This window comes from Henckelia pumila, chromosome 1 (genome assembly GCF_033568475.1).
Source record: "Henckelia pumila isolate YLH828 chromosome 1, ASM3356847v2, whole genome shotgun sequence".
In the NCBI taxonomy this organism is placed as follows: domain Eukaryota; kingdom Viridiplantae; phylum Streptophyta; class Magnoliopsida; order Lamiales; family Gesneriaceae; genus Henckelia; species Henckelia pumila.
In genome coordinates this window covers 78,247,371-78,259,006 of record NC_133120.1, presented here as the reverse complement: position 1 = coordinate 78,259,006, position 11,636 = coordinate 78,247,371, and the positions used below count along the sequence as shown (strand labels likewise).

General features: G+C 36.4%; 1 protein-coding gene and 1 pseudogene across 1 annotated transcript; one reads left to right on the top strand and one right to left on the bottom strand.

Annotated features, from left to right (window-relative positions):
• The first annotated feature begins 3,696 nt into the window (after positions 1 to 3,696).
• Positions 3,697 to 5,386, top strand: LOC140875090 (protein JINGUBANG-like). Its single transcript, XM_073278635.1, has one exon. The coding sequence runs from the start codon at positions 3,811 to 3,813 to the stop codon at positions 5,167 to 5,169; it is 1,359 nt and encodes a 452-aa protein (XP_073134736.1). The 5' UTR covers positions 3,697 to 3,810; the 3' UTR covers positions 5,170 to 5,386.
• A 124-nt stretch (positions 5,387 to 5,510) lies between these two features.
• LOC140882256 (inactive protein kinase SELMODRAFT_444075-like) lies at positions 5,511 to 10,773 on the bottom strand (annotated as a pseudogene).
• Positions 10,774 to 11,636: the final 863 nt, after the last annotated feature.

The following is an 11,636-nucleotide window of genomic DNA, read 5'->3' as shown; positions in this document are numbered from 1 at the left end:
GTTATGTTTATGATTGTACTTTCTCCTTCCTTGCAATCTTTTCACCCAGCAGAAGCAATTACATCGTCTCAGGCCATCAAACATCTGCCAAATTCTCCTTTCAAAAAGTCCAACCCTTCCGCAATGCCGACGAATGCCACTCCACGACCTTCTCTCGTTCACGTGGCGATTGCTCTCGATGTCGAATATCTGCGAGGTTCATTGGCCGCCGTCCATTCGATTCTACGAACGAGTTATGTGTGTGACATGTATATATGTGTATGTGTGTGAATTGGTGCACTGTGTGTGTGCGTACTTTATTATAATTGTTATTTTTGTGGTTTTTGGGTCATATATATACTGTATTTATTAATTATTAATTTAAGTTTTAATACACTTATTGGATATTTCTTTTAAGTATTTCAGTTTTTGTTTATTTTATTTAATCATGATTATAATAATTAAAATTAAAATTTGAAATATACAAATATATTTCAAAATTTATCATTTAACAATATGGAAAATATTTATAAATTAAAACGGCTTGAACACGCTATGGTTTTTTATTAAACCGTCTCCCAAGTGTGCTACAATTTTTGTAAAACCGTAGCACTTTTGCGACAGTTTTATAAAAACAGTATCAAATTGTTGCGGCGATTTTTATAAAACCGTAGCAGCAATTGCAACGATTTTTAATAAATCGTAGCAACTATTGCAACGGTTTTTAAAAACCGTCGGAAGCCAAAGTGTATGTTCTTTACATATATAGACACTTTAATTTGCAATGGTTTTAGTATAACCGTAGCTAATTTTTGCTACGGTTCTCTAAAATTGCTACAGTTTGAATCGTAGGAATTCTGTCGCAAATGTGTGACGTTTTAAAAACCGTTGCAAACTCAAATCGACACACTTTTTTCCTATGCAATATTAATGCGTCGCAAAACCGTCGCAAAAATTCATTTGCAACGCTTTTTCCGTAGCAACAACCGGTTTTTTTTTTGTAGTGTTAAGAAGCCTGATATTTTCAAGATCAATGACACGGGTCGACTCGATTCATATCTGAAATAAAAAATAATTACTTTCGACATAAAAAATAATGTTTTTTCAAAAGCCGATCGAATAAGAAATATATGTCTCTCAAAATTCATCTATAAAATAATCTCATATGAATTTTCGTGTAATTCCAATACATATGTGCATGTGTACTTGCTCAAATAATTAAATTTTGAGTATTAGAAAGGAGTTGCAATAGTCTTCGAACCTATTATTATGTTGGAGACAGATGTCGAAACGTATTGGATTTGTTTCCATTGTGGTTGATAGGTCATCCAATTTCATGATACAAATTGGTTTAGTCATTTTAGACAAAATTGAATGCTAGATGTTTTTCTTCCACTCACAATTGTAGAAAGCGAAGTGAGAAATTTAACAGGTGGCGGATTAATTAACTTCTCAAAACACAGGTCTCATGAAGTTTTTTTTGGAACTGTTTGAGTACTAATCCGATCAACCTGATCTGCACGGATTACTTGATTTTTATCCAATCGAGTAACGTCGCGCCGTCTGTGAGAACAGTTACCTTGTCATTTGAGAATGCCTAATAATTTGTACGCTTCTACTGTAAAAAATAAAAAAAAAAAAAAATAGTTCGCACGCTTCTCGTGTTGCCCACCACAACGAGCGTCGCCCTCTTATTTCTAAACAACAACCGGAGTTGTGCTTCACCCAAGACGAACTGAAGGCACTAATCACAACCTCACGTGCTACAGCCAAAGCGGTGGCCTATTTTTTAGCTTCTCTTCAGCATAGTAACGCTAACAAAACAACCCATGTGGAATGGCATCAATGCGTGAGTCCAACAAAGATACATCAAAGAAAACTGAGGCTAAAACGAAAGCTATCACGCCCAATAAGACCAAGAAAAAGGTAATATGTATGGAAGATGAAGCTAATAGCGATACACACCGCATCCTTTCACGAGGAACAAAAGTGTTAACTTGGTATCAATCATGTCATTAATTTATGGCATCATGTACTCAGTAATTTCGAATCACATCAATGTTTTCCATGACATTAATACTCATGTAAAAAATCGATTACAAATGAAAGATAAGGATGGACTTGCTACACTAAAATTGTAACTTAAAACGAATTTAGGGAAAAAAAAAAAGAATAGACAAATTATATGACCAAAGTTATCATTTCTCCTAAATGAACCATATCAAAACCAAGATATAAAACGTGTCATTAGAGTTTGAGACTATGGAGCAATGAATCTAAGAAATACGTGTCCTAAATAAATACAACTTCCAAAATGTTTCTTAGCAAACGATATTATTTTCATCGGCAAAAATGTTATTGTGACATCCATTTGATGTTATGATGTGATTTCCTAGAATCCCAATTCCCATTATGAATTTTCCAAAATTAATAAAAGTGACAAAGTGTCGTATAAAAGGTCCGATTTCCCAAAACCTTAATTTATATTTCCTAAAAGAAAGAACAATATGCTCTCAAAGTACTATCCCACAGGGTTTATCATATCTTTTACACCCTCTATGCCTCTCTTTATATGGTCATATGTACTATAATTAAGCGCGTATATTTTACCAACGGCTCATATTATCTAAAATAACATTAATTTTGTGATCGAGTAAAAGAAATTTCAATTATTATTATTATTATTATTATTATTATTATTATTATTATATAATCCAAAACTGTTATTCTTCATTATGTACTGGATAAACGATTAAACTCTCATATTGACGCAATAACTTGTAAATTATATTATCCATGTTAATCTTGTGTGATAAACTCATTCGAGAAAATATTGACAGAGATAATCGAATCAATAAACAATGATCAAATGTTCACATACTTAACCAATTTATATATTAAGATTTTCCATCATTAAATGATTGTTGTTTCAACGTGCCTAATTAAGAAAGACTTGGCATTAAGGATCGGCAACCGCTGACAAAGACCAGAAATTTTGTTTGCACATTTTTTGTTGGCACGTGTCAATTTGACACATGGCAGTTAAAATAACCGTTAAAACATAGTAATTGATTGAAAGCAGAAATCACTTATGAAAACCTCCAAGTTCATTCACTTGCTCACTCAAAGTAAAAAAAAGTTCATTCACTTGCCAATACGTTACTTAGCTACCATGATAGGTCTCCGAGTTTTCATAAGCCTTTTAATTTTGGTGATTAAAGTAGTGGTGTAATATGATAATTTGGATCTAAAAATTATATCATAAGATATGGTTAAAGTTAACATGTAATATATATATATATATATATATATATATATATATATATATATATATATATATTTATTTTATGGTGTCCAACACTATATATATAATATATGTTAACTTTAACCATATCTTATTTTATATATATGAAAGATGCATATGTGGGATGTAATTCGTTTATGTAGCAAAATCACAAAATTGGTGCACATAATAAAAATCTTGTTAAAAATTTAAATACCTTGCTTAGAAGTTGTACTTATAGACGGCCTAAGAATATCATTTAAACAACAAAATATGGAGCACATAAAATAAACTAAATTTTTTTACCACCAACAATTAATTAGGTAACTCACTCCTCATAAATGTAGCCATACCCTTAATTTTATTTCCCATTCTATAAATTCTCCTAATTTGTCTCCCGCCTTCAATCCCTCCCTACAAATCATCTCCTCCATTCCCATCTCCATACCACAATCATCACATTCTCATCAATTTCCCAAACGAGAGGCCACCTCCTTCTTGATTCTCATATTCTTTTCTTGCTGCATTATCCATAAAACCTTTACCTTATGATCAAGAATATGGTAGAAGATCAAACTGACTCCACAATGTTGGAAGAAAACAATAACAATCATTCCCACATCTCATCCTCATCGGCTGCCTCGAACGATGTAGATGATTTCGCCATGCGAAACAGCAACTTCTCGGCCTATGATGCCAACCGCCTCAGCTGTGAGGGATCCCCCATGATGATGTCTCCATGGAACCAGACCTCACCCTTTGCCAAGTCCCCCTGGTCTAACTTCTCCGAGAACTCGTCCCAAAACGTCCCTCAAAACGGGCTTATCTGCTCACTTGTTCGAGAAGAGGGCCACATCTATTCACTGGCAGCCAAGAATGACATCCTCTACACAGGCTCGGACAGCAAGAACATTCGAGTTTGGAAGAATATGCAAGAATTCTCGGCTTTCAAATCCAACAGCGGCCTTGTTAAGGCCATTATCATATGTGGTGATAAGATTTTCACTGGCCATCAAGATGGGAAGGTTCGGGTGTGGAAGATCAATCCTAAAGATCCTAGTCTGCACAAGCGCTGTGGCACCTTCCCTACATTCTTTGACATTTTCAAAGCCTCGATCAGGCCGAAAAACTATGTGGAGGTAAAGCGCAAGAGGACGGCGATTTGGATCAAACATACAGATGCTATTTCTTGCTTAAGCATGAATCAAGAAACAGGGCTACTCTATTCTGCTTCTTGGGACAGAACTTTTAAGGTGTGGAGGGTACAGAACTCGAAATGCGTCGAATCAGTCAAGGCACATGATGATGCTGTTAACTCCGTTGTGTCGAGCATCAATGGGGTCGTCTACACCGGCTCAGCCGATGGGACCGTTAAAGTCTGGAAAAGGGAACAAAATGGTAAGGTGATGAGGCATGTATTAACACAGACACTTCTCAGCCAAGAGTCTGCAGTCACAGCACTGGCTGTCAATGCGTCGGGTTCTATCGTGTACTGCGGGTCGTCAGATGGGATAGTGAATTTCTGGGAACTGGAGAAGCAGCTGTCACATGGTGGTGTGCTGAAGGGGCACAAACTGGCTGTTCTCTGCTTGGCATCGGCTGGGAATTTGGTTTTCAGCGGGTCTGCTGATAAGACTATATGCATATGGAGGAGGGAAGGGGCCGTGCACACTTGCCTCTCAGTTCTGACAGGACACACTGGGCCGGTGAAGTGCCTGGCGGTGGAGGAGGACAAGGAATCTGCCAGTTCCGGAGATAAGAAGTGGGTTGTGTATAGTGGGAGTCTTGATAAATCAGTGAAGGTTTGGAGCGTGTCGGAGACAGCGCCGGATCTGCAGCAGATGGCTTTGATGCAGCAGAGTGAGGGGAATTTTAACTGGGAATCAATACCATCTGCCAAGTACTGAGTTCGTGTGATCTTGGTGAGTGTTTGATTATAAGGTTTTGGATTTTGTTTTTTAATCGATGGGAACATGAAGGAGGAAACTATTTGTAAAGTACGAGTTAATTACCTGGACTGTTGGTGTGATGGACTATTATGGTTAATGAATGTATTACTTACATGATTATAAGTTTTTTCTAATATGATTTCAAGTTGTAAGAAATAGGATAATGATTATGTTATACCACTGTTTTTATTTGATCGATTTTCAATTTCTAATATGGTGTACTACTTTTAGTGTATCAATTAGAAGGACTGCACCTTTAGTTTCATGCAAAAGATAGAGATTTAAGTATCAGGAAAAAAAAAAGTAATGGACTTTTTGGCATTTGGGAATAACTTCTACAAGGATTGACCATTTAATTTACACAAAGGCAGCATTCTGCATCTACATTTCCTAAAATTTGATTGGTGAATACAAATTTCCTTTTCTTAGAATGAATATTGACTTATATTCGACAGATAGAATATGTCCGGCCTTTTATAGAGTTGAGTGCTTGTCTTTATTCAGATCGTGCCAACTGAGTGCTTACCATCAACTTCCAAACCTGCATAGCATTGAACTGTTCATTTCAACAGATTAAAGTATAATGGAAGAATAGAATTTCTAGTAGTCTTTCGCATTCACAAGGACATTGGACTTGACGGATGAAATGCAAGAATACAAGGGTCATGTCATTTTCAGGTTCATGAGTTCATCTAGCTTAGTTACCTTTGGGCATCTGATTACCATTAGACAAAGGGGTTCGACAACTTCTCAGTAAGAAAGCCTGCGTGAGTGCATCCTTTTCGATTGGGGTTGCGAATTTGTGGGTCCCTGCATGTGCCCACTTCTACAACCAACCGAGGTCATGTCCAGAGACATGGAAGCAACCTGATTTCCTCCTTCTAGCATTTTAACTACCTATCTTGGACACAGACAATATACAAGTAAAATTCACTTGTAACTGTCATCTGCCGTCTAAATTAGATATTAAAGCACTACAAATTGTGAAGGTCAAGGAGAGTAGAACCTTTGACATTGGTGGCCTCAGCTCAGGATCTTGCTGTAGGCACAATGAGGCAGCCCATCCCATTGCATGAAGCTCATAGGGTAAACCCTGAATTTGGTATGAGGCCAAGTGTGGATCCAGCAACTGATGCTTGTACGCCAATATGTGAATTGGTTCCATGGCAGATAAAACATGAATATTATCTAACAAAAATTGATGTTCCATACAATATTGCATATCATGAGCTCGCTGGCCGGTTATGAGCTCTAATAGTACGAGGCCAAAGGCATAAATGTCAACTTTCTCCGTCAGTTTCCCATCAGAGAAACATTCTGGGGCAAGATACCTAAGGAAACATAACGAAAACCAACCAAATGAACAATAAACCATGTCTTGCCAATCTCCGAAAACCTGTGCTTGAAATTAAAGACATCAACTGAAGTTTTGGAGATTGGGGTATCAGGATAATTTACTTTTGCTGAACTAACGGTGTATGTTAACAATAACCAATAGCACAAAACAAATAGTTGCAAGATAGTTGATTAGGAAGTCTGTAATTTACCCTGAAGTTCCAACAACTTGGTTCCTATGACAGAACTCCCATTCACTGTTCAATCTTGCCACTCCAAAATCAGCAACCTGAATAAAAAGACCATGTCATGTGATTGTAGATAAAGTTCCACTATACACTGACTGCTGCATAGGATGAGGGTGGATGATCAATATTATCCATCAGAGTAATAGGTAACCAGTTCCATCAATCTCTTTTCAACTAAAAGGGGAGGCCCTCTATAACTGAATGACTGAAATTAATATTAAATACTTCATATATACTGAATTATCAATTCATTGTGGATTACAAGGGCAGAGACAATCTGTGCTGAAACTGTACCAGAGAATGCTTTGCTTCTAAACATTAATACAATATATACCAGAGGTTCGAAATCATGTGTTAGGAGGATGTTGCTCGGCCGCAATTTCCCGTGAATTATACATCCCACTCTGCAATCTTCATGAAGGTATCGCAATCCCCTGGCAGTTCCTACGGCTATTTTCAAGCGTGCTTGCCAATCAAGAACAAGCCTTTTATTCCCTAAAAATGAAGGCCGGTGCATTTCAGATCTTATGAGGTTCCTCAATCAGTAGTTGAAAAGGTAGATAGTATTCATGGTAGATATAATCACAGAGAAAAAAGATACCATGCAAATGGAAGTCCAAGGAGCTGTTGCATATATTCATATACCAGTAATCTCTTATCCCCCTCGATGCAGAAACCAATGAGCAATACAACATTTCTGTGCTGGGCACAACTCAATACTCGCACTTCCCTGCAAAAATCATCTTCTCTTTGAGGCCCAGAAAATTTTAGTCGCTTCACTGCTATGACCAACCCATTATTCAGAACCCCTCTGTGTACCAAACCTAATACACCTTCTGCCACAAAATTTGTTGCTGAGAAACCATTTGTAGCTTCCTCTAGCTCTTTGTAGTGAAATTTTTTTGTGGGTTTTCCGAATGCTGGAGCCTTAGATTGACACAGAGAACACAAAGGGGGTGGTGTTGGACAAGTTTTACCTAGAGAGACAGCTTCCCGTATGCTAGAGTCATATACATGATCTCCATCACCAATTTCATTAAGTACAGATCCTCTTACCTTGGTATCTTCCTTATATTGACTAAAATTATCTAATTCCTTTGTGGCAGAAGTATATGCAGTTTTAGAGATATTATTGAGATTTCCTCTTGCTGGAATTTTCTCATCAACTGTGTCATTTTGTGCAATCCAGAAGATTCTCTGATTCCGACAAGCAGCCAATTCCATGTTTTCTGACACATTGATTATTCTTTTGCTTAAATTGTTGAACACATACCGTCTGGTGAGTGAATTTTTATTTTTACTCGCCCCGTCATATAAGGGATTTTGTTCATAAACAACAAACACAGAAGCCCCCGTGTCAGGACTTGATAACGAATTTTCTTCTGAGGTCCTAGTGCATGAGGTATTTGGGTCCTCAGGACTGCTAACAGGTGTGGTATGCTTCATATTTTGGCCGTGCATCTTTTTGAAATCTCTAATAGGTGAAGAAGTTGTCGAATAAAAGGGTGTTTCAGGATCATTTGAGCTTGCTAGATTGAGACGAAGGACTTTTGCCTGGGAACCCTTCATGACCACTATGTTACAGTGTAGTTCATCGATGCAAAGCTTTAGCTCTCTCTTCAGTTTCCTGTATTAGGAGAAAAACACCAATGAGATTGCTCTTCAGATCCAAATAATACGGATGGGTTAGAACCTAGCTGAAGAAAATGCAGACTATTTGGAAGAACAATATCATGCCGTTGATTGAGTCAACTAATAGATATAACAATGGTGGGTTGAATTTACACTTGTATTTTCCCATCCAAAAAGTTTCTTTGAATTCATTTGATATAAACAACTACTCCTGATGCGGCTCTTAAGTGTGATATTGTAGTCTTAGCACGGAAGAAGCCACTTAACAGATTCAACATACCAACAGAGACCAAATTTGGAATTTTTTTTTGCATTCAAGGCTTGAACTGTTATGTTGATATTATTGTGGAAGAGGGAGAGAATTAGATTCATTCCAGACCATATTACCATTAGCCAAAATGATATTCTAGATCTCAAAATCCAATTGAAGTGCTCCAAAATTTTTTATGACCAGAATCAGAATGCATCATACCAATTCTTTCTAACCTCGGTCAGTTCATTTATTTATTTATGAATGAAACTCTCGTAATATTTAGTCACAAAACAGAGGTCGCACCTTGAGTACTGGATATTCAAATGAAAGGAAATGCCACTTGCATAGCTTAGTTAATGATTATACATCAGAGTACCAAAATTCATTTATTTTCACAACTGCATGCACAGGTTGTCATTTGAAGTATAACTGATAGGGGCAAAGACAGTAAAATTTGATAGACTTAGCTGAATTTTAACACAAAGAATGTGGATCCAAAATATTACCCGTTCACAATACTAGGCTAACAATGGAGCTACTAATATATTAATATATCGAATAGCATGTCTGAATCTAGGAACTTGTAATATCAGGAAAAGTACAAAACCTATTTAGGTTTATTTACTTGTCCAAAATGACCCAGTTGGCCGCATTGTTTTTTGCTTCAGCTACAACAGCACCAGCAGATGTAGCTGATATAACCTTAATCTGCACTCTGACCTGCGACCAACAACTAAATATTAGCTGCATAATATTGTGTATATCTAGCAATTTAATTTCATCAACGAATAAGCTCTTATCCTCCTCTTTTCGCAGCAGGACTTAAAGAGGACAAAAATATAATCATCTACAGTTAAGCCTACATGCTAAAGAATGGCTGCCCTACATTAGATCATATCCATGTAAAGCTAGTGTTATAGTTTTTGGCTGTGGTGAAAAACGATAAACTATACTGGCCATAGCTGAGGATTTTAATTTTATTGCGGCATATAGCAGCTTTAAGGATGGGCATTACCAGAATGTAATCATTTAAACCTATCGCCTAAGAAATGCATAAGTATGCCAAAAGAATTTCTTGGTTTCTCATTAGGATTTCAAACGTCCAAGCAACCTCTCAACTTACTGTTTTCACAATACCTGATTCACCCGAACGGTTAACGAGATCCTATCATATGGGTGATAACCAAATAATTCATCCAAGAGTCCACATCTGAACACATATGCATAATTAATATTATAGAGTTGACATGGCAAATCATGGGTTGTTAGATCTCCTATTAGGATAATACCCTCAAGTTAGGTTGAAGTAAACCCAGCCGAACATCTTTACAAGGTCAGAACCTTCTATCATACGGGCAAGTCAACCGAGTTTTTAGCAAAACAGACATTTTCCGATTTCTTGAAAATAATGTTCATCTCCCAAAAGTGGCTGTAATGGCAGCTAGTTGCCGATTCCGGTGAGAAAATTACTCAAATTTTAGCTGCAGCCTAAAAGCAGTAATATCCCGCCACTGGATCTCAACCAAGGCAGTAATTTCATAGATATCCATAAAAAAAATAGTTTAAAAAGCTACAGGAAAAAGAAAAGGAAACAAGAGGACACCAAAGTAACAAAGTACCTGGATTTGATCCTGAACTTTGAGAACCATCTGAGAACAAGACTCAGAGATCTGCCCAATCCGATCCGGTACCAAAGCCGGGACATTACTACGACAGTCCCCTTTCAACCTCGGAAACCCCCAAAATCTCCTCCCATCTGTTAAGTACACACAAAACACAGAACGTGTTTGTGATTACTCACAGTGAATACACAAATTCAGTGATGCATCGCTGTGAAAGAGGAAAAAAAGGAAGACTTTAAGGACCGAATTTGGCTCAGAATTGAACAAATTACCGGTTTTTTTAGGGGAAACGATGGCGAGGAGAGTAACACAGTCACCGGGCCGGGCCGCATGGGTGAGAGCCCAAGCCAACGCAACCTTGGAGATGACCTTCTCTACTTTGACCGCCACGATCACTCTTTCCGCCGTGGCTCCGCCGCGTCGATTGCTTGCTTCTGGTTTTGGCGGGAACATGTTGGACGACGTCCGGTTAACTGTACTACTGGGCAAGAATGACAAGTTTGATTTATATTATTTATATTTATATATATAATATTATAATATATATAATATATTGTGAAAATTAAGAAATAAATGCGGATAATTTAATTTATTTATGCTTTTTACATTTGATATTTAAAATGTAATATATAGATCACATAGCAAAACTGACCAATATCTAGAAAAATATTATAAATATTTAAAAAAATTTAAACTATATGCTGAATTGAATTGATTGTTCGTCTAATTGTTTTTTAGATTAGACAAACCTATAGTAAAGTCAAACTCAATATCATTACAATCAATATCATTACAATCAGGGACGCAGCCAGGATCACGCAAGAGGGGGCCAAAGAAGAAGAACTGAAAGCGTAAACATGATAGATTTTTGATTTTTTTTTTAAAAAAATAGAGATATTATTAGAAATAAAAAAAAGAAAAACAAGAAAAGGGTAAGCTCAAACCTCTCTCAAGCTCTAAATAATTAAATAAGTTTCGAGTGATTTTTAATATAATAAAGTTGTCGAACATGATCAAAATACTCAAATTGGATTTTTAATTGCAGCATCTCATGTTCTGCAAAGTTTTTTGGATAAAACTTAGTAGATAAAACTAGATTCATTGCATTCAATTTTTTGCTATTTTATTTAACATTATCTATTCTATCTTTATTAATTAAATTACATTATGATTCATGAATATAGTAAAAATACATTGTTATCCACAAATATTTTCGACCAATTATTCAACATATAGAAATAGTCAAACAAAAATAATCAAAAACGCAAAAATTAACAATGCTAATTTTATTTTTTACAATAAATTTTAGTATTTCTAACATTGATATCGAATGTG